The sequence below is a fragment of the Hemiscyllium ocellatum genome, chromosome 3 (assembly GCF_020745735.1).
Source record: "Hemiscyllium ocellatum isolate sHemOce1 chromosome 3, sHemOce1.pat.X.cur, whole genome shotgun sequence".
Lineage (NCBI taxonomy): Eukaryota > Metazoa > Chordata > Chondrichthyes > Orectolobiformes > Hemiscylliidae > Hemiscyllium > Hemiscyllium ocellatum.
The window spans coordinates 90,820,197-90,844,791 of record NC_083403.1 but is presented as its reverse complement, the minus strand read 5'-3'; the positions used below and the strand labels follow the sequence as shown (position 1 = coordinate 90,844,791).

General features: G+C 40.0%; 1 protein-coding gene across 1 annotated transcript in view; it reads left to right on the top strand.

Moving 5' to 3' along the window:
- Positions 1–24,595, top strand: part of LOC132833499 (regulating synaptic membrane exocytosis protein 1-like) — a 786,224-nt gene that overhangs the window by 552,513 nt on the left and 209,116 nt on the right. The window contains exons 18-21 of the mRNA XM_060851848.1: positions 3,028–3,090; positions 7,989–8,050; positions 12,168–12,180; positions 17,068–17,160. Coding sequence (XP_060707831.1) covers positions 3,028–3,090; positions 7,989–8,050; positions 12,168–12,180; positions 17,068–17,160 — 231 coding nt within the window. The remainder of the gene's footprint in view (positions 1–3,027; positions 3,091–7,988; positions 8,051–12,167; positions 12,181–17,067; positions 17,161–24,595) is intronic.

Here is a 24,595-nt window from a genome sequence, read left to right as displayed (position 1 = left end):
CAAGCACGGAAACAAATCCATCAGGGACTTTCTAAAAACCATTGAACTGGCACTCTAAGAGTATCAATTTCTGGAATAATGGAATGAATTGGACTCTTTCAAAGAGCTGGCATAGGCTAGATGATTGAAGTTGTACAAACCTATTGTTCAGAACATCGAAAAATATCCCCAAATTATGTCAATGGGGAAAAATATCCCCCCTTTGGAGAGTTGCTGCAGAACTGAATAGTTACTATTGACTCCTCCAAACCATATATAAATACAGGTCTCCAAGATTCACCCAGGTCAACTGTTATGTTTCATACGCAGAAATGAAGACTGTACTACAGCATGATTTGGAAATGTCCAACACTGGCACCTCCAAATCATGACTACTGTCGACACCACTAACCGCCAGCTTAAAGTGGAGAGGATCTCCAAGAAGATTGCACATATCAACACATACTACAGCATTTCATTGATACTTACAATCCTAGTGGACAATTTTGAGAAACCTATGACTGTCAAACTCAAAGGACAGATTTAGAAATTAAAGGAAAGTTTCAGAACATATGGTTCATATCAGTGAAAGTTATGAAACAGAACTACTGATTCATGTTCATCTTGTTTGTTAAAATTCCAGAAGTAGAAATTTGAACAGGACCTGACAGGAGGTGAGCGGGTAAAACTAAAATAAACTTGCCACAGTCCTAGAGTTCTATAGGACTGCAAATTCATTAGAGATGGCATGGTGGGTTAACCTGAGAGTCACCAAGCCTCCGGTGAGGGGTGATTTAGAGAAGACTAGTAATCTCTGGGTGTGGGAATTGAAACTGCACAGTTGGTGTAACTCTGCTCGCTGAGCTGATGGGTTTATTCTCAGATGTTTCATCTCCACTCACATTGTTAGTGAGCCTCTAGTGTAATTCTGTATCACAGAATAATTATGCAGCTCCCAATATGAGAGGTTAGGGGAGAGACTAAAATCATTATTAAACAGGGCTAAAGCAACATGAATAACAGACACTCCATTAAAGTTGATACTGCAGTTCAGTAGATCAAATTGGAATCTCATAGTATAAGGCTGTTGAAGGTCTATTTGGATTTCATTGCCTTTTGTACACTTCTGATCATTTATTATCAATTGATTACATAATGAAGGTGTGTGTATGAGGAAAATTCATTTGATTGTTATTTTGTAGAATAGACTGCCTGAAACAAGTTTAACGTAAACTTTCAAAAAAAAATTGGACTGTAGTTGACATGGTAAGTAATTTAATGGAAATCGAGAAAGGAATAGGCGGATGATACAAACTGAATAACTCTTTCAAAGAGTCAGCACAGCCACAATGGCTTCCTCGGGCTGTGTATGTATCTATTCTGGTAAGTATTACAATGCAACAGTATTGGAGTCAATAGACTACAGTTTATGCCTATGTGAAAGTGTTGTGTAAAAACATTGGTACCTCCCATTTAGATTGTGTGGGCATTGGTGAAGACTAGTGTTTAAATTTGCTACATACTGAGCTTTTCTGCTAGTAACCATATTAATATAAAATTAATAAGACACTATCCATTTCACATATCCTCTCTATCAAACTCAGTCTGTTTTATCGTGAATATTTTTGTTCTTAACAAGTATCATAGACACAGCAGAAACACAGGAAATTCCCATGTGGAGAAGTTTGCTTTTAGCCTTGCTCGCTAGGTTTGATCAACTAGGAGAAAGTAAGGACTGCAGATGCTGGACATTAGAGTCGAAGAGTGTGGTGCTGGAAAAGCGCAGCCGGTCAGGCAGCGTCCGAAGAGCAGGACAGCCGATGTTTTGAGCATAAGGAATTCCTGATGAAGAGCTTATGTTCCAAACATCAACATAAATATGATAGATTTATGAAAATATAATTTTCTTGTTACCAGGTTTTGTTTCAAACAAAATTGAGTTACTATTTATAGTTAAACTTTATAACTGATAATTTGTGTGATCAATTAAATGTTGTCACTTCAAGTGTATTTTAAATACTTAGAATCATACAGCATGGAAACAGACCCTTAATACAACTTGTCCATGCCGACCATGTTTCCAAACGAAACTAATCTCACTTGACTACATTTGGCCTATATCCATCCAAATGTTTCCTATTAATGTACTTATCCAAATGTCTTTTAAATATTGCAACTGTACCTGCATCCACCACTTCCTCTGGCAATTCATTTCACACACACCACTCTATATACATTGAAAACATTCTCCTCTCATTTTAAAAAAATATGATCCCTAGTTTTGAAATCCCCCACCCTAGGGAAAAGACCCTTGCTATTTATCTTATCTATGACCCTCATGATTTTATAAACTTTTTTTAATGAATAGAAAGTATAAGAGGCAAGTTTATTACTAGTTTTTTCTTATGTTTGGTATGTTTATTATGTATTAATGCATGTAATTTATAAATATGATAGAGTCCACCATCTCAACAGAATAGTACAATAGCTGATCTATTGTCTCAGTGGGATATCTCTACATTGCAGAGAGGATATCATCCTGTGAGTGAAGTTCCATCAGTGCAGATAGCTTGCTGTCTCCATACTTGCAATGGTGCACTGAGCCAGTGATTTTTGTTTCATCTTTTAAATAAAAACTCTTGTTAAAAAAAAAGGTTAACTGGAACAATTCTGAACTGCATGGACATGTTTAATGGAGCAGAATATCATTTTAGTTTGCTGTTTCCTATCTGATGGGATGAAGAGTTCTGATAATGTCAGGCTATTTGATTCTTCATGGAGAATGGAATGGCTGCAGGTGAGCAGTTAAAATGTATTATGGGACTAAGTGAAAAATAGCCATGATGATTCTATGATTCTCCTATGAATTAATGCATTTTCTGTACAGCTGTATTAAATATTGTTTGCAGATTTTAAGTGCTTATATCATTGAAACATAAAATGATTTGTTCACTATCAGTGGCATCTTCATTAGATCTCACTTTCTTTTTCATTGCTCCATTTTTTTTCTCCTCACTGCATTGCTCCCCATTCATCATGTCTGTGCAGTGAGTTCCTTATGCTGCCCAGGGCAAAACGAGGAAGGAGTGCAGAGTGCCTGCGTACTGCCAGGTAAATAGTAAGTGAATGTATTCCGAGAACAAGCTTTCTTTTAAATATTTGGTTTAGCGTTCTTGTTGTCATAATGGTTTTCAGTTGTAAATTTGTACAGTTCATTGATAGATATCTAGTTGTGTTGTTTAAAAAACCGATACACTTTGCATTTGTGCTATTTTGCCTTTCATCTTCATGGTGAATAATATTGAGCAACATTCATTTTCATGCTCTGTATTTGGTATGCTCCACAGCTATTGCTAATAGTACTAAGATATACGTTTGATCCATTGCTAATCATAACGTGCTAATGATCACAATTCTGACATCTGTTCATGTCTAAGTCCTTGTAAGATTTATTCATGTGACCATGGTTTAAAATTTAAAAAGGTAACACATTTCTAGACCCTGCCATGGACCAAAACTGCTCTCGGCCTCTCTGAGTACTGACCTGCGACTGTCATTCTCCCTTTTGGATCTGACCTGGCAGAATAGAGTTTGTGACCTCTCTTAATAATGCATCGACACTTGGAGCAAGAGTAAGCAATTCAGCCCCTCAAGCCTGCTCTGCCATTTGATGTGATCATGGCTGTTCTCATTTCAGCCTCAATTCCACTTTCCTGCCTGTGTCCCATAATGCTTCAATCATAACTAATTAAAAATTTATCACCTACTTAAAATAAGAAAATTCAAAATTCTCTTCAGTGTGAAATTCTGAATCCATATAGAAAGGACCTCTAACCTGCTTGGCCACATTAGTGGTCTGTGAATGGCCTTTCCTGAATATCAAGGAAAATCCTGGACAATCCACAAAGCAACAAATGTGACGACTTGGAGCATTGTGCTGTGTGTCATTTAGGAATTGTTTATTATTTGTTTCAGAATGCATTTTCTTTTAATGCATGTTTTGATGTCTGGAGATTTGCTTTTAATCTCCAATTATTGCTGAAACAATCATTACAGTCTCTTGGAAACAGGTGCTAACACCTACAAACAACGGCCCATAATGGCGTCTATGCCACTTGTGTCATACAGATTCCTCTCTTATACCTTTAACACTTGATGTTCAGACAACATTTCTGGTAAAACTTACATTGTGCACTCTCCAGCTTCCAAATCTTGTGATGCCCATCAAACTGAACTTTGCCTCCATTGTAACGAGGCAATGAATAAGTCAAGAATGAGCTGGAGCTGAACATTCTTCAACAGTCCCATTAAAGGCAGGCTACATGTTTTAAGTGATAAATGGGGAACAAGACCACAAAAGGTGACTAGGGGACTTTGAATGAATATGTTTACAAAGATTTCGGAAGAGAAGCAGTTTGAAGAATTTTTTGGGAAATGGTTGATTGGTAATGGTGGATGTAGCTATTGAGCTGGATAGTTGTGGGAAAGATTGTGAGCAGAATAGTGTAGTCAACCATGATAAATGCTGGACAGAAATGACAAAAGCAGAGAACTGTTTATTGTCAATAACAACAACTTGTGGATGTAGTTTGCTCGCTGAGCTGCAAGGTTCACTTCCAGATGTTTCGATACCCTACTAGGTAATATCTTCAGTGGGCCTCAGGCATCACCAACCCAAAGATATAAATAGAAAGCAGGAATTTTCAGCATTGCTTCACCTGAGGCCCACTGAAGATGTTACCTAGTAGGGTAATGAAATGTGTGGAAATGAACTTTGCAGCTCAGTGAGCATACTTACATCCAAAACCTCAACCTGAATTACAAATCTTCTCAAAACTCACTAACAACAACTTGTGTTTATGTAGCACCTATTTTTAAGGAAGTAAAGTGTGCCTAGATTCTTCACAGGAACATTATACACAGTTTAACATATTTAGTCATGTAAGGATTTGTTCAAAGACGTAGATTTAAAGGTACATTCAAAAGAGGAAGGCAGAAACTGGAGAGTTGAAGGAGGGAATTTCAGAGATTGAGGCAACTGAATGTTTACAAGGCCATGATTGATGGAGCACAAATATCTTCGAGTGTGCTTGGAGAAAATTACTGAAATGGAGATGGGCAAGTACATTGAAGGAATTGGAAATTCTGAAAATGGACCTGTTATTTAACTAAAAGCCAATGTACAGCAGTGAAAAGTGAACAAGATTGGCTGTGTTAGGTCCTGTGCAATATAATTTTGGGTGATTGCAAATAGAACATGGGAAATCAGTTAGAAGTGTGTTAGAATAGTCAGCTGGCAACAAGAAGCATCCAAAGAGGCGATGCTGAAATGAGCTTTTAGTGAGCATGGTTCTTTAAGTTGAAGAGACAAGAGAGTGAGATTTACAATATTCAGTTTACATAAAGTACTTTTCTTGTTCTTGTACCTCAAATTGACTGGAAATGTAGGTTCCTGATTGTAAGTGACACTGAGTCCAAATAATTGGTGAGACTAGTGATGAGGGCATAACATGAAGTCTCATGCTGTTCCAAACTTAGTAAAGCTGGATAAAAAAATCATGAGGCACACTAAAGCTTTGCAAAGCTTTAACTGATGAGACATGGCAATATCTTTTCATACTTCTTCTGTCTCTAGTCTCCATCTTCCAGAATTTTCTCAATAAATCATTTTAGATCCACTACATTTTGAGTGAGTAGAGCGCCCTCCAGTGCTGAGATCTTGAATGTGTAAAACAGTCCGCATATTGATTTGAATCATGGAAGTGTAATCTCTCTCTTGCTACCTTGTGAAGTTACAATGTAAATTTGATTATTTGTCAGTTTTAAATGTTAACATGTTCTCTTCCTGTATCCTTGCTTATGTTATTCTGTCTTGCTGCAGTATTTTTTAGAGAAATAAGAATACCACAACCATACTCATGTTCACATATTGTTTTCCTATGTTCTCATTCAACTTCTGTCAGATGAATTCCTTTATATACATGGAAGCTGTCTTCCCTCATAAGATGTGTTTGCTTTCTCCATGGTTAGAGTTACCAGCAAGTGGAATGCCTTGCCATAAATGTCCATTGTTGTTTTCTCCTGTTCATTCAGCCATCAAATTATACTCACCAAATTTAAACAGTTAACTTTGTCAAATTAAGCATAATTTGCATTAAGTATGTTGTTTGAAATGTATTAAAAGTCTCATCACAGTTTTTTTTTGGTTACTGGTTTACTTTGTTACCAAAGCAGTTATCCTAAGAGAAACTCACTCCATCCAACATGTGTGCTGTATCAATAAAAGTCACTTTGTGTGCTCTCTGCTAACATGTATGTAGAATTTCAAGTCTTTGAACTTATTTGTTTGCACCTTTGTAATTGGCAAAAAGGATAAATGTTTTCATCATCAGATATTATCATTTTCAATCTGAGACACAGACAAAAACCAAGGCATCAAGCAATTGTATTTTCTTCTACAGCTCTAAGTAAGCTGTAGTAATCAAATGTTGCTAACATTGCCCCATTGTAGTTTTGGTTTAAGTTACAAATTCTCTTCCTGCTTGCTTATGTGAAGATTTTAATCTGTCATGAGCCAGAAGTTTATCCATTTTCCCTTGTGCATTATCACATGTCTCCAAATCCTTTAGCAAGGCTGCATGTGTTTAGATTAGATTCCCTATAGTGTGGAAACAGGTCATTTGGCCCAACAAGTCCACACCAACCCACCAGATCCATTTCCTTCTGACTAATGCACTTACACTATGGGCAATTTAGCATGGCCAATTCACTTGACCTACACATTTTTGGACTATGGGAGAAAATCCACGCAGACATAGGGGAAAATGTGCAAACTCTACACTGACAGTCACCCAAGGCTTGTCCCTGGTGCTGTGAGGCAGCAGTGCTAACCACTGAGCCACCGAGCCATCCCATTTAAAATGGGGTAAAACATTTCTTAACTAAGTGGAGAGTTTCTATAGCATTCTTTATTATTTTTGATATTTTTAAATTGAATTATCTTTTAATTAAAGTCAAACTAAGATGCAGAATAAATTAGGTTGATGCCATTTACATCTCGTTTCATAACGGAGATTTGATTCTGACAGTCTAACCTGGCAAAGGTTAATGTCCAGATTCCATTGTCATTTTATCAGTTGGGTGCATAGCTAACATTAAACCTGAGAAGGATTTAAGGACTGAATGTGTATTAACTACACAGAGACTGCTTTGGAGACTGGAGGGAATGGGTGTTGTAAAACATGAGTATTGTTGCTGGAGGCAGCAAGAATAGCATTGGTGATCAGCCAATTATTGGAAATCAAGTCATGGACTTCCCCAATGTTAGACAGTTCCCTTCAGGAGCCTGAAGTCTGAATGTGGTCTACAGGATGGGGGAAAAGTTGAGGGAATGCACAGAGTCGTCTTTTACTTATTGAATTCATCACCCCACCAGGCACTCCTCCTCCCGCTCCAGGAGCAAATGATGTGATAGGGCATATTGCTGAGATACCCTCACTGTGTCCTCAATGCATTGACTGTGCCAACTCTCCCAGTTGTGTTCCTGACACCCATAGCTGCATTTGGTCCACATTTGCTCCCCCCACCCCCGCTCACGTTGGAGTTTTTCACCGGGAACAATGTTTCCATTCAGATCCAGATACTCATCACAGAGCAATATTTCTATCCCAATCCAGACATGTTTACAAAACAGTATTCCCACTCCGATGCATACATTTTACACAAAACAATGCAATCTGGTTATTTCACCAAGAACATTATTCCCGTTCTAATGCAGACATTTCACTAGATACAACAACACTGTTGGAATATAATTATGACATGACTATCTTTGTTACATTTTCCCTTCCACAATTCCATAATTCTTGATGGTCAGTATTGAATTGATTACAGTAGTAACTGATTCAGATCATGTTATATTCTCTACTTTGGTTATCTGATTGAAGGGGTCTTTGTTTCTATTGACATTTTCTGTTTATTTGTCTATTGCTGTATTATGTCCACACCAGAATATCATTTAACATCAATAGAATTTTGCCTCCCAAAATGCCATTAATGGTAAATGGTTTTCGCCAAGAAAGAAGTTTTCCTTACAATATTACATTGCTCTGGAGTTAGGAAAGAATTAGATAATAGATAATATTGTGAACCAGGTAGTTTCAGTTGGTGCTCAGCCTAAAGTATGAATTGATATGATATACTTCGTTAATTCCAGATATACTAATAGTTCTGAATACATGCTTATGGAAGAATATGAAGGCTATTCAACATTAAAGCTCCGTAAATGACTAAAGAGAAAAAGATTAAGCTGAAGCAGCAAAGGGAGTCATCTCAGAAATTGGATTTATCATATACTTGTGAATCAAAGACAATAAAGAGGCAGAGGAGAACTGAAACAGCAATAAAAGGAATAAAGTGTATGGCAAAAAAATAAGTAAAATAAAAGGGAATGCCAAGGGCAGCACAGTGGCTCAGTGATTAGCACTGCTGTCACAGCAGTGGGGACATGGGTTCAATTCCACACATGTGCAAACTCCACACGGTTGCCTATTTTCCCCATGTCTGCTCTGGTTTCCTCTAGGTGCTCCAGTTTCCTCACAGTCCAAAGATATGCGGGTTAGGTGGATTGGCCACACTAAATTTTCCATAGTGTCAGGGATGTGTACGCGAGGTGGATTAGTCACAGGAAATGCAGGTGTGGACTTGAATGTCTTTTTCCACACTCAAAGGATTCTGTCATTCTAACTCTTACAAATATATCTTGAGTACAAGGATAATTTAGTGAAAGATGGAGCCAGTTATGGCCCAAAATTGAGAAAATATTAGAGGGGCTTGGACATAACTTAGAAAATGAGCACTTAGCTTTACAGCAAGCAAAATGAATCTTACCACTGTCAAATCAGAGAAAGAGGTAATTCAGAAACTTGAATTATAGTATCATACTATGCAGAAGATGTCCTTCAGCCCATCAAATCTGCACTGACTCTGAGAAACACCTGACCTTCAACCAAATCCCATTTACTAGCACTTGGCTCATAGCCTTGAATGTTATGACATGCCAGATGCATTTTAAGGGATGTGAGGCAATTTGCCGCTACCACCTTCCTATACAGTGCTTTCCAGACTGTAACCACCCTCTGGGTAAAATGTTTTTCCTTACATTGCCCACCTGTGTCCCTTCATGACTGACCCTTCAAATAAGGAAATCAGCTGCTCCTTATTCACTCTGTCCATGACCTGTACACTCAGAGCGCTGCTCAGTCTTCTCTGTTCCAACAAAAATGACCCAAGCCTATCCAACCTTTCTTCAAACTTAAATTTTCCATGCCAGGCGATGTCCTGGTGAATGTCCTCTACGCCTCCTTCAATGCACTCATACCGTTCTTGTAATGTGGTGTCCAGAATTACACACAGTACTCCAGCTGGGGTCTAACCAAAACTCTATATGACTCCAACCTAACTTCTCTGCTTTGTAATCTGTGCCTTGATTGATAAAGGCAGATGTGCCATATGCCTGTTTCACCACACTGCTAATGTGCTGTTCTACCTTTTTAGAGATCTATGGCCAAACTCTCCAAGATCACTTTGTTCCATTTCTTAGAGGGGAGGTTTGTCTCAGGGACTGGAGGCCTATAATGAACAGTGTTCTACAGGGATCAGTACTGGGCCCACTTTTGTTTGTCATTTTTATAAATGATTTGTATGGGAATATAAGAGACATGTTTGGTAAGTTTGCAGATAACCCCAAAGTTGGTAACAAAGTGAACAGTGAAGAAGGGTATCTGAAATGACAAAGAGATCTTGATCAATTGGGTCAATGGGGAGAGGAGTGGCAGATTGTGTTTAATTTGGATATATATGAGGTATTGCATTTTGGTAATCTAATCAAGGACAGGACTTGTACAAGTAATGGTAGGGCCCTGAGTAGTATTGTAAATCAGAAGGATCTCAGGATTCAGATACATAATCCTTTGACATTTGCATCAGAAGTAGATGGTGGTTGAGGAGGCATTTAACAGTTTTGCCTTCATTGCTTAGACCTTCAAGTATAAGAGTTGGAATGTCATGTTGAGGTTGTACAGGATTTGGTGAGGCCTCTTGTGAGGTATTGTGTGTAGTTCTGATCACCTTGAAAAAAGACAGATATTAAATGAAAGGAGTTCAGAACAAAAGTTATCAGAACGTTGCTGGGAATGGATGCTCTGAGATATAAAATACAGTGGGACTTTTTTTTAAACTGGAATCTAAAATATAGAAGGTGACTTTATAGAGGTTTGTAAAGTCAGGAGAGGCAGAGATAAAACAATTGGCGAGGATCTTTTCCCTAGGGTGGGGGAGTTCGAAACAAGGAAGCATATTTTTAAGGTGAGAGGAGAAAGAATTTAAGAAAGACACGAGGGGCAACTTTTTTTTACATATAGAGCAGTTTGTGTGCAGAATAAACTGCTAGAGAAGGTGGTGGATGCATCACAGTTGCAACGTTTACAGGACATTTTGAATGGCCAAGATGTGTGGGGATCCAGGCCAAGCACAGACACACGAGACCAGTTGTTAGACTAGAATAGAATCCCTACAGCATGGAAACAGGCCTTCTGACCCAACAAGTCCACACCAACTCTCCAAAGAGCATTCCACCCAGACTCCCCTCCATCCCTGTGCCTGCTTTTCCCACAGCTAACTTGTTCATCCCTGGACAGTATGACCAATCCACCTAACTGGCACATCTTTGAACTGCAGAAGGAAACTGGAGTACCCAGAGGGGAGAATGTACAAACTCCACACGCAATCACCCAAGGCTGGAATTGAACCCAGATCCCTGGTGCTGTGAGTAACAGTGCTAGCCACTGTGCCACCCATGGGAATATGGTCAACTAGTTGGACTGAAAGGTCTATTTCCATGCTATATAGTTCTGTACCATTTGTTAAGTACTTCCTTGTCAAATTAATCCTTCCAGAGTCTATCATCTGCCATTTCTCAGGGTTAAATTTTACCTGCCACTTATCTGCCAATTGACCATTCCATTTTTATCATCTTGTAGTCCAAGATGCTCAACCTCGCTATTAATCACCCAACCAACGTGATCAAAGTGGGAAATTCATGGTGTCTGCTTGGGATGAATCCTGAGTTGTATTGTTCCAGGATGAGATAAGAGTAGAAATAGCAGTGCTCTGGCCATAATCTTCCAATTCTCATTTTATTTTCATTTGGCAGAACTCATTGAAGATCAGAATCCTACACTGTATACAAAAGAAAGGAAAAGGAATATTCCTAGGAGTGCTGACAGGCATAATCCAGGAGGGAAAAAAAAATCTCCCTCCAAAAAAGTGGCATAATAAATTTAATCCAGCATGGATTTGTTGTAACTAAATCCTGTTTTGAACTTATCACTAAATTATTTGATAACGTCACCAAGAAAGGAAGGGAGCATGCTATCGTAAATATTGTATATAGAGCCATTCAAAGTGCATTTGATACAATGCCACAAAATGGACTACTTTGATAAAGTTGAAGCACATGTAATTGAAGATATAATGATAGCATGTTACAAATCTGGCCAAGGAACAGACTGCTATCACTCAATGCATGTTTTCACACTGATGTTTCCGAGAAGCCCTCCACTGATGGGCAGCAGAGTTGTTCAGTAGTTAGCGTTGCTGCCTCACAGTGCGAACAACCTGGATTCAAATCCATCTACATGCCTTGGACAATATTCATCCTGACTTCAGTCCAACTGACAGTCTTGCTCTTTGTTCAGAACAAGAGGATTTGATTTTAAATCTCTCGGTTTAGTCTTTCAAGCATACTTTTTAAAATAAAATCCTTCACTTAGGTTCTTCCCTTTTGTGGCTTGTGATCTCTTTAATGCTGCAACCATGTTCCCCTCCATGCATTGACCTCTTGCTCTCTCTTCCTTCTGATTGCTGGGAAAGATACCCAAAAGGATCAAAGTGCAATCTCCTGCCATTTTCCACCTGTCTGAGAATTTGCCAGCAACCTGGCAGGAAACATAGATATACCGCACCAAGACGGCCATTTGGTCCATTGCCTCTCTGACTAATCCCACTTTCCATAACTTTGTAGGTCATATCCTTGCGTTTTTTTTTAGATGCAGTAAACCTCAGTGCATTGAGTGCAGTTATGATTTATCAAAATCTTGCACTTAAGACAGATTTGATTATGTGGATAGATTGGAGAAAATAGAATTTGCTCTGGTTTGATCTTTCCACACACAGTTTCTTCCAAAGAATAGTTTGTCGACCCCTCGTGGTCAATTCTTCTCTCGACTTTCTCCTGGAATTTTCTCTTTAGGAAAGAGAAAGTGGAAGCATCAAACCCGGAGAACTCTCGTTTAAGCTAACTGATAAAAGAAGCAATGCTACCATGAGAAAGAACATTTTAGCAAGTTGTTAGGATCTGAGTACATTGGACAAATGTATGGTGGAGGCAGTTTCAATCAGGGCTCTCAAAAGAGAATCAGATGATTATTTAAAGCTGACATCAGGATAGGCAATAAATGAATTGGTCTTGTAAATGGAATAGGGGGTTGAGTAGAGAAAGAAAGAAAGTGAAGGTGAGGATGATCAGTGATGATCTCATTGAATGGCAGCGCATGGGCTGAATAGCCACAATTATTCATATTGTTTATTACCGACATGACAGACTGGCCTCCAGTGCTGTAGCCACTCTGGATGTATAAGCAGTTTATCACTACAAAGGTTGGGAAATTCCCAATGTGCCAGATCTGGCTCCAAACAAAAAGGCCACACCTCCACTTCACAACACTTCTCCCCTGCCCCCTGCAAACACCTCTCTTTGAATGTAACAGTCTGGACGGCTGGAGATAGATGAATTTTTTTTTAAAGCAAATATATTAAGAGATACGAACAAAAGGCAGATATGTAGAGATGGGTCACAGATCAGCCATGATGTCATTGGAATGAATCTGGAGAAGGATTACTGGACCGAAATGTTAATTCTGCTTTCTCACCACAGATGCTGTCGGACCTGCTGAGTTTTCCTGTAATTTGTTTTTGTTTCCACTCCTTTGTTGTGAATTAATTATTCCTGATGTTTTCCTTGAACAGTGAAGTTCTAACTTTATATCCCTTTTCTGATCCCTTACCAAAGGGAGTAGTTTCTCTATCTGTCCTCACAATTCCTCAATCACTTTGGGGAGTCAATTATATTGACTCCCCAGTCATCTCTGCTTAAGGAAATGCAACTTTAGTTTTTCAGAATTGTAATGATTACTTAGCCCATTTGGTACCTATATCATTCTGGTGAACCTGTGGTGTGCTGAGTCAAAGACCAGAATCCCCCTGAGAGAGAGTACCCAGTCGTGAACGTAGTGTTCTAGTTTAATCGGAGCTTTATACTGACATTGCATACGCTCCAAACTTTTCTTAATTCTAGTCCCTATAAAAGAAAACTAAACCATTGACTGCGGTTTTAAATTATTTTATGCACCAGTCCGCTAATTTCACCTCATCCCTGGCCAATTATAGCCTCTAATCAACTTAAAGTGAGCCCATCTTCCTCTGCAACACACTTAGATCTTTCAGGCCAGTTCACCAACTATTCACAGCAGATAGACCTTAGGAGCAATGCTAAGCTCAAATAATGGTTTCCACTTTTTTTCACAGCCTTTACTGTAATAAAGGAAAGCATTCATGAAATCCCATTTAAAATATTAAAATCCTCTCCAGTATAAAAGCACAAAAAACTTGATATTAATGACACCCATCACAGACAGCTTATCCTGTAATAATTTATTCCAGTTAGAACATAGAACATAGAACAATACAGCACAGAACAGGCCCTTCGGCCCACGATGTTGTGCCGAACATCTATCCTAGATTAAGCACCCATCCATGTACCTATCCAATTGCCGCTTAAAGGTCGTCAATGATTCTGACTCTACCACTGCCACGGGCAGCGCATTCCATGCCCCCACCACTCTCTGGGTAAAGAACCCACCCCTGAGATCTCCCCTATACCTTCCACCCTTCACCTTAAATTTATGTCCCCTTGTAACACTCTGTTGTACCCGGGGAAAAAAGTTTCTGACTGTCTACTCTATCTATTCCTCTGATCATCTTATAAACCTCTATCAAGTCACCCCTCATCCTTCGCCGTTCCAATGAGAAAAGGCCAAGAACTCTCAACCTGTCCTCGTACAACCTATTCTCCATTCCAGGCAACATCCTGGTAAATCTTCTCTGCACCCTCTCCAAAGCTTCCACATCTTTCCTAAAGTGAGGCGACCAGAACTGCACACAGTACTCCAAATGTGGCCTAACCAAAGTCCTGTACAGCTGCAAAATCACTTCACGACTCTTGAATTCAATCCCTCTGTCAACCAAATGGGAACTTGGAACCCTAATGTGAAAAGCACCCAAGGCATACAGAGTTAAGTAATTCCATAGCTTGAGTTTTTTTAAAAAAAACTCTTACTGAAGCAGTTTTCTTTTCAGGCTGGGGATTCAAAAAACTCAAGGGCTGTCGAACAGTCTGGTGTTTCTGATCCCTTCAACAGTATTTATCACTCCTCAATAAATTCATGACTTGTACAGTGCAGCGTAAAGCTTTTTCTGTGGTGAAAATGGAATGAGTTCAAATGACCTTGCTGAGTTCAGCTGTCACTTATGTCTGAGTCATGGCCTGCCTCCTTTCTTGGACCAGTGAGAATAGGATCTGTTGGAAATGGTGCACTGACATTTGGGTTTGGTCAAAGAGTCACAGAGTCACACAGCATGGAAACTGACCCTTCGATCCCACTACTGCACACCAGCCGGACATCCTACTGTTTGGCCAATATTTTTCTTAAGCCCTTCCTCTTCATGTACCCCTCCAGCTGCCTTTTAAATGTTGTAATTGTACCCACATCCTCCACTTCCTCTGGCAGCTTGTTCCATTCACACACCACCATCTGTATGAAAAAGTTACCCCTCATGTCCCTTTTAACTCTTTCCTGTCTCTCCTTAAGATACTCCTTACAATCAGTTTCTTTTGACATTTTTTTTTACCACCTTGATCTCCATTGCTGCACTCAATACTGGTTAGCCTGAAGGTGGGTTCACTCAGGTTGGGTGAGGGCATACTTGAGCTCGACCACTCTCCAGCCTTCATCAGAATTGCACTCCAGACAGGAAGGCCTGAAGACGCAGTACAGGTATCTCTCACTGAGGAGGCAATCCAGGTGTCTTTCTAGTTTCCCAGCCAATGGTGACCTTCCCAGCTCTTAAACAAAATTTCACCACTAACTCCTTATGTGGCGGTTTAACACTTTTTTTGTTTACAAACGTCCTGTAAAACACTCTGGAATTTCTTTATTCAAAATAAGATTATGTTGCTGAGAGAAGATTGTGAGCTCATCTTTGTTTAATAAGTTCCTGTTTACTAAAGTAAGCAGCGCAATGATCCTAAAATGAGAACACAGTAACCACTATGCCTAGAAAATCTTGGCTTTAGAGAAATGATAGAAATAATTGTGTATTGGAAGATAAATGAAAAATCTACAGTATCCACATATTGCAAAATGGATAATGTAGGGGAAGAAACTATGTTCAAAGTTTGGCAATTTTTATATAAAGCATAAAGATGTCCAAAATCTTATTAAATGCTGATCCTTAACACATTGTGTGCTCAGTAGTTTGTTAAATTAATACTGTGGGGAACAGACTGGATTTAACTTTCCCAAGCATTCTGTGCCATAAGAAAGCTTTCAAATTTCATAGGGTTCAGAAAAGATTTGTCAGGATGTTGCCAGGATTAGAGGGTTTGAAATAAAGGGAGGGGCTGAATAGGGTGGGGCATTTTTTCCCTGGAGTGTTGAAGGCTGAGGGATGGCCTTATAGAGGTTTATAAGATCATGAGGGGCATAGATTGGGTGAATAGCCAAGATCTTGGGCGGCATGGTGGCACAGTGGTCAGCACTGCTGCCGCACAGCGTCAGAGACCGGGTTGAATTCCGGCCTCAGGCAACTGTCTGCGTGGAGTTTGCACATTCTCCCCATGTCTACGTGGGTTTCCTGTGAGTGCTCAGGTTTCCTTCCACAGTCCAAAAATGTGCAGGTTAGGTGAATTGGCCATACTAAATTGCCCATAGTGTTAATTGAAGAGGTAAATGTAAGGGAATGGGTCTGGGTGGGTTGTTCTTCGGAGGGTCGGTGAGGACTAGTTGGGCCGAAGGGCCTGTAAGTAATCTAATCTTTTTCATAGATTGGAGGAATCTAGAACTAAAGGACATTGGTTTAAGATAAGAGGGGAAACATTTAAAAGGGACATGAAGGGCAATGTTTTCCTGCAGAGGGTGGTGCACGTATGGAATGAGCTGCCCAAGAAAGTGGTGGAGGTGAGAACAATTAAAACTTTTAAAAGGCGCCTGGATTGGTATGTGATTGGGAGGGGTTTAGAGCCAAATGAATATGAGCCAAATGCTGACAAATGTGACCAGGTCAATTTAGACTTTGTGGTCAGCATGAACCAGTTCGATCGAAGGTTCTATTTCCATGCAGTATAACTCCTACTCTAAACATTCTCAGGAATGTTTTTTGCCCTTTAGCAGATGTTGTGTAACTCCCGAGAAATTCTGCAGCCTAATAACGCCCTCAAAATAGGGACAGAAGTTTGGGGTGTAACAATTCTGCCTTTTTCAATATTAAACTCCTCCAAATCAAACTGTCACTATTGATGTGTTTGGGCTGCATTTTACAAAGTCACAAACACAACCCATCAGCTTGTTGATAATTAACGTGCCAACACTTACACTCGACCAAACACATGTTGACTTGTTAAATTGTTTTTTTGCAAATGAGAGTTTATCTTCCTGGTGTATCGTATTTGTAAAGAATTCTCAAATATTTGACATTTAACTGTATCATAATTTTGTTCTTGATTGAATTTGTTTTACGATTCATCATGCCAACTTTCCAGCATCTTTGAATGTTTGAAATCATTAACTGTTCTTTGTATCATGTTTTTGAAAGTGCATTGCCTTCATGATTTACGATCTAATATTATATTCCTTCTTTGTTTTCCTTTCTTGTCCTCTTTCTCTTCCACCATGGGATGCCTTGTACTGGCATTAGTGAAATACAGCACTCTCTTGACAGGGCTAGGAGCGCTAGCACCAACTGTTTGAGACCAGATTCTAGTTTACAGTCATCAGAACGAGACAGGTATATCCAACCCTTTATTATCCTTGTCATCTGTGCTGATGATTCCATGTTTCTTTCATTATGAACCTGTAGGATTCTTGGATTTTGTTCACACTATAAGTGTTTTCTGCTCTTCTGCTTAGACCAGTCCTCAGATGTGAACCGTTTAACATCTCACCTTTCTTTTGCATTAAGTGTTTGGCATTTCATTAGTTTTTGATCTTCCTCGCTCACCCTTTCTTCTTCCAATTCAATGGTTGTGCCTGTGGAGAGCCTTTCATATGTTGACAGTGATAATACTTGCATTGACTAAAGTTTAAAAATCAAAACAAGAATTGGGAAATTAAAACTTCTTTTTAAAAATTTTCTCTTATTATCCTGAGAGTTCTCTTAACAGAGAAATGAAATTCCTCCTGTTTCTGTCCAACATATTTACCAGACCTTCAGAGCTATACCATGATGATTTTTAGGCTCGCTGAATTAACTGTGCTATTGATCCCACTCTCCATTCTTTGCCTGGATCATCCAAGATCAGACCATGTGTTTCGGGGGTGAGTCACTCATCAGATATTCTGCAATGTATTGTCAGTTCACCTCCTTCTGGAATGGATTGGTGTGCCTGGGCATCAGCTCAAGACAGAATGGAGGTGTCACATTTAGAGGTTTGGTAGCTCACAAACCCCCAACTTCAGAAAGGTAATTTATTCATCAGGTAGAAACTGGAGCAGTGAGATTCAATAGTAGCCACCTGCCATACCACGTTCATTGTCATCCATTGTAACTTTAGCAGAAATACTGCTTGACGTAATGGATTACACATCCAGTTGGCTCTGACATCCACTGTGGGTAGGGTTGCCAACTCTAATTGGATGTATTTCAGGAGATTTAAACACATGACTGTGCTGCCCCTCACCTCCCTTCACAGCCATTTGCCTTTGCATGCCAAATGGAAAGCAAATAAACTTCTTATCTAGTAGGATGATCCAGGAGTTTCCCATCTATAGCACAATTACATAAACAAAAATCTCAACATGTTACTGCCCCACTTAATTTTGTTGTTCAGGAGATTGATCCTGGGAGTGGGAAGGATTGATAATGTTAGTGATTTAGCCTGACCTACTTGATAGAAAGTAATTATCCTGACTAGTAATTTGAACATTTCTACTTTATGGCCTTCGGTGGAAACTCTGAACTTTTGTGAACTATCCCAAATTTAAACATTGCAGGTATCCCCTCAACAACCATCCGTGATTCTGAAATACAAAGGGTCGCTGAATAAAAGCAGTGCTGTTTACCTTACAAATCTTACCTAATAGTGAAGATAAAGCACAAAGTTTAATTTGTTTCACTTGTCACATCTCTTCTAGCATGTTCACAGTTGTAGAGGGCATACATGGATCAAGAGGGTTTTATTGGAGTTCATTCTTTTTGGGAATTGGATTTTGCATGCTGACCTTTTAAGTTGTATTTAGTTCCTTTATTTAATGATGCATCAATCATTGTTCCTTGATTTCTGAGAATATTTCATGTGAAGTAAGCCTGGTCAATGTGAAATTGGGAAAGGGGTTTTCCATGCTGACCAAAGGCAGGAACAGAGGCATTTAGAGGCTGGAAAATGCCAACATCACCTCCAGTCACTGGGTTTGCTGTTTCCAAAACAAGGCTCTGAGGCCATCTGGCATTCTCCCAATAAGGCAAGGGGCAGTTCCTCCTGGAAAGCATAAACCACAAGAACTAGGTGCAAATGAAGGTAATTCAACTTCTCCAGCTTATTCCATCATTTAATATGATGCCATCTCAGCCTCAATTCAATTTGCCTCCCTGCTGTCCATTTCTTCAGGAGAAAGTCAACCAACAGGAGGCCAAGCTGGTGAGGGGACCTATGGTTCCAGGCAGACCTAAGGGCCCTGTCCACCTACTTAAGAACAGATGATGCCAAAAACCTGTTGAGAGGTGCCACCCTCACCACCTCTGCAGTGATGGTCTGTCTGGTTTTTATATTTCTCATTTTTGAAACATTGCTGAAGGGACAGCGCTCTGTTGAAGCATCCTGTCATTGCTTTAGTATTTGCTGCTGCTCTGAAACTGAAGTATTTCTGATGGACCTTTTAGATTTTAGAGACATCAAAGGAATGAAGAGAATGTGGGAATATGGCATTAAGATTGAGGATCGACCATGATCATATAGAATGGTAGAGCATACTTGAAGGGGCAAGTGGCCTACTACTATTTCTGCTCCTAGTTTAGATGCTTCGAATGCACATCATCGGACAGGGAGCCTGTCTTCATGCCAATTAATTTTTTCAATCCAGACGTCATTTTACCTCATTGATGATTTCCATGAAGGATGGGCTCAAGGTCTAGGAACAGGTTTCGACTGCTGTTTTCCACTCTCTCTTCCCTAAAGACACTGTTTCAACCCAAAGGTCTGATTTGTCAGTATTCTGAAACAGTTTTGTAGAGGCATTGCCCTTGGAAATGGTGTTCCAAACTTCAGGTGATAATAAGTCTGTTGTGCTGCATCAAGCTATATTGGGGCGTTTCATACTTGTAATGACCCCACATAGAAAATGTTTTCCAGCTCCCAATACCAGAAGCTTAACAATTGCCTATTTGTTTTTCCAAATATCTCAATTAATCTGGTCACAAACTTGGAAACGATCCAGTGCGATTCAACAGTTCAGCTTAGTTTGAAATCCCAAAGCCTTCGTTCTCTACCACGTCCCAGAAAGTCTCAAGTGAGGTTTTGGTCAAGAAAAGGAAGGAAGCGCATGTTAGGTATAGTCAAGGAGATTGAGTGTACTCCTAGGAGGCAGTAGGATAAAGGCAGAGTTCACTTAAAGGGAAATCACGAGGGAAAAAAGGGGACATGAGATAGCTTTGGCAAATAGGATTAAGGAGAATCCAAAGGGATTCTACAATAAATTATGAACAAAAGGATAACTAAGAGAGAGAATAAAGATCAGCAAGGCCACCGATATGTGGAACCCTAGGAGGTGAGAGAGAGTATTGAGAGATTGAGTATTTTGCATCTGTAATATACTGTGGAGAAGGATATGGAAGTATAGAATGTAGGGAAATAAATAGCGACATCTGGAAAAATATCTGTATTACCGGAGAGGGGGTGCTGAATGTCATAAAATGCCTAAAGGTGGATAAATCCCCAGGATCTGATCAGGCATTCCCTAGAACTCTGGGAAGCTAGGGAAGTGATTGCTGGGCCCCTTGCTGAGATACTAGTATCCTTGATAGCTACAAGTTATCAAAGATGAGAGGTTGGCTAACATGGTGCCACTATTTAAGAAAGGTGGTAAGGAAAAGTCAGGAACCATAGACCAGTGACCCTGACATCAGTGGTGGACAGGTTGTTGGTGGGAATCTTGAGGGAAAGGAATTACATGCATTTGGAAAGGCAAAGACAGACTAGGAATAGTCAACTTGGTTGTGTGTGAGAGAAATTATGCCTCACTAACTTGATCGAGTTTTTTGAAGCAGTAACAGAGGATTGATGAGGGCAGAGCAGTAGACTTGATCTATATGGACTTCAGTAAGTGTTTGGACAAGATTCTTCATGGTAGTCTGGTTAGGTCACATAGAATACAGGGAGAACTAGCCATTTGGTAGAAGACAGAGGGTGGTGATAGTGGGGTTTCTTTTTGAATTGTGACTAGCAGTGTGCCACAAGGATTGGTGCTGGTGCCACAGCTTTTTATTCATTATATAAATGATCTGGCTATGAGATTAGAAGGTATGGGAAGTTTGCAAATGATGCTAAATTTGAAAGTGTAGTGGACAACAAAGAAGGTTACCTCAAGAGTACAAAAGGATCTTGATCAGATAGTTGAATGGGTGGAGGACTGGCAGGAGGAGTTTAATTTAGATAAATGTGAGGTACAGTATTTTGGAAAGACAAATCAAGGCAGGACTTATTCAATTAATGGTAAGGTCTTCTGGAGTGATGCTGAACAGAGAACTTGGTGTGCAGATTCATAGTTCCTTGAAAGTGAAAGTGAAGATGGCTTTGGTATGCTTGCCTTTATTGGTATTGAGTATGGAGTTGGGAGGTGAGGTTATGGCTGTACAGGACATTGGTTAGGCCTCTTTTGGAATGCTGCATGCAATTCTGGTCTCCCTGCTGGAGGAAGGACTTCACACAACTTGAAAGGATTCAAGGGCAGCATGGTGGCTCAGTGGTTAGCTGCCAGGGACCCAGTTTCAATTAAAGCCTTAGGTGACTATCTGTGTGGAGTTTGCACTTTCTCCCCATGTCTTTGTCTGTTTCCTTCAGGAGATCTGGTTTTCTGCGCAGGCCAAGGATGAGCAAATTAGATTGATTGGCCATGCTAAATTGTCCATAGTATCTAGGGATGTGTGGGTTAGGTGGGCTAGCCATGGGAAATGCTGGGTTACAGGGTAGGGGGTGGATCTGTGTCAGATGCTCTTCGGAGAGTAGATGTGGACTTGTTTGGCCAAATGGCCTGTTTCCACACAATAGGGATTCTATGAAAAGATTTGTAAGGATGTTGCCAGGGTTTGGGGTAGCACGTGGCTCAACGGTTAGTACTGCTGCCTCACAGCGCCAGGGACCCTGTTCAATTCCGGTTTCTCGTAACTGTGTGGAGTTTGCTCATTCTCCCTGTGTCCTTGTAGGTTTCCTCCGGGTGTTCCGCTTTCCTCCCACAGTCCAAAATATGCAGGTTAGGTGAATTGGCCATGTTAAATTGCCCATAGTGTTCAGGTCACGGGCATTACGTTTTGGGTAAATGTAGAGTATGGGTCTGGTGTAGGGTAGGCTGTGGGTCTGGGTGGATTACTCTTTGGAAGGCCAGTGTGGACTTGTTGGGCTGAATGGCCTGTTTCCATACTGGGGATTCTATGGTTGGAAGGTTTGAGTGGCTGAATAAGAACTAGGAGCACGAGAAGGCTAATTGGCCCTTCATGCCTCCTCCACCTTTCAATAAGATCTTGGCTGATTATTTTGTGGCCTCAGCTCCACTTAAGTTTTTGAACAGTAAAGGAATTATCTAACTTAGCTTTAAAAACATTTACTGAGGAAGCCTTAACCACTTCACTGGGCAGGAAATTCCATAGATTCACAACCCTCTGGGTTCCTTCTCAATTCAGTTCAAAGTCTGCTTTTGAGACGATGTCAGTGGAAGCATCCTCTCTATTTCTATTTTATCTATTCCGTTCGTAATTTTATATGACTCCCCCTTCAGTCTTCTCAATTCCAATGAATATAATCCCAGTCTACTCAGTCTATCCTCATTAGCCAACCCTCTCAATTCTGGAATCTCTTCTGCACCCCTACCAGTGCAAGTACATCCTTTCTCAAGTTAGAGACCAAAACTGCAAGCAGTACTCCAGGTGTGGCCTCACCAGCACCCTATATAGCTGCAACTTCCCTGCTTTTAAACTCCATTGGAAATGAAGGACAAAATTCCATTTGTTGCCTTAATTACCTATTGCACCTGCAGATCAACCTTCTGTGATTCATGCACAAGGTCACCCAAGTCCCTCTGTGCAGCAGCATGTTGCAATTTCTTATCATTCAAATAATAATCATTTTTTATTGGTATTCCTACAAAAATGGATGACTTAACATTTATCAATATTGTACTCCATCTGCCTGACCTTTGCCCACTCACTTCAGCAATCTCTGTCCCATTGCAAAGTTTCACAGACCTCAGCGCACTTACTCATCTTCGTGTCTTTTGCAAATGTTGACACACTACATGTGGTCTCTAACTCCAAATCATCTATGTAAATTGTGCATAATTGTGGTCCCAGCATTGATCTCTCAGGCACACCACTAGTCACTGATTTGCTAACCAGAATAACACTCATTTATTCCCACTCCTTGATTCCTTTTTGAATAACTAATAGTTGCCTGTAACATGTTATATCTTTATCTTATGCAGCAGCCTTTTGTGGGTCACCTTGTCAAATGCTTTTGGAAATCTAGATACATCACATCTACTGTGTCTCCATTGTCCACCATTTTCATGATGTCTTCATAGCATTACAAAAGATTAGTTCAGCATGACCTGCCCTTCATGAACTCATGCTGCATCTGCCCAATGAGACAATTTCTATCCAGATGCCTATTATTTCTTCCTTGACAATAGCCTCAAGCTAATTGGTTTATATCTCCATCTTTTGTCTGCATCGTTTTATAAACAGTTGCATCACATTTGACATTTTCTAATCTACTGGAACCACTTCAGAGTCTAGTGAATTTTGGAAAATTACCACAAGTGCACTTGCTATTTTTCCTGCATCTCTTTTAGTACCCTGGATGCATTACATCAGGCCCAGAAGACTTGCCTACCCTTAGCTCCCCTAGCTTTCCCAACACTTCCTCCTTCATGATAACGATTGTTTCCAGGTCCTCACCTACTTCGCCTCTTTGTCAATTACTGTCATGTTATTTGTGACCTCCACTGTGAAGACATACAAAATGCCTATTCGTTGCCTCAGCCATTTCCTTGTATCCCATTACTAAATCCCTCTTCTCCTCCTCTAAAGAATCAATGTTTACTTTAGCCACTCTTTTTAGTTTTAAGCTAAAAATCACACAATTTTATAGTCCAGGTTATAGTCTAACAGGGTTATTTGGAAGCACTAGCATTCAGAGCGCTGCTCCTTCATTAGGTGATTGCTACCTGTCTTTGCATTCTGAGCTAATGTTTTTCTCATAAGCTATTTTATTTTTCTTTTATAGCCCTTTTTGTGGCTTTCTGTTGACCTTTTTGAAGCTTTCCCAAACTTCTGGTATCCCACTGATATTGGCCACTTTGTATGTCTTCTCTTTCAGTATGATAGCCTCCTTTATTTCAGACACCAATGGCAGATTACCCCTTTTCCTACAGTCCTTCCTTTTCACTGGTATATACTTTTGCTGAGCACTTTGAATAATTGCTTTGAAAATCCCCCACTGTTTGTCAACTGTCCCACCATAAAGTCTTTGCTTTCCGGTTTACTTTAGCCAACTCCTCCCTCATCCTATTGTAGTTTCCTTTTATTTAAGCACATAGAGTCATAGAGGTGTACAGCATGGAAACAGACCCTTCAGTCCAACCTGTCCATGCCGACCAGATATCCCAACCCACTCTAGTCTCACCTGCCAGCACCCAGCCCATATCCCTCCAATCCCATCCTAATCATATACCCATCCAAATGCCTTTTAAATGTTGCAATTGTACCAGTCTTCACCACTTCCTCTGGCAGCTCATTCCATAGTGGATTTTGTTTTTACATTTTCCATCTGTATTCTAAATTCAACCATACTGTGATCGCCCCTTCCAAGAGGATCCCTAACTATGACGTCATTAATTATTCCTGTCTCATTACACAGTACCAGATCAAGAATAGCTTGCTCTCTCGGCTGTTCCATTATATATTGTTCAAGAAAACTCAAGGATACATTCAATGAACTCCTCCTCAAGGCTACCTT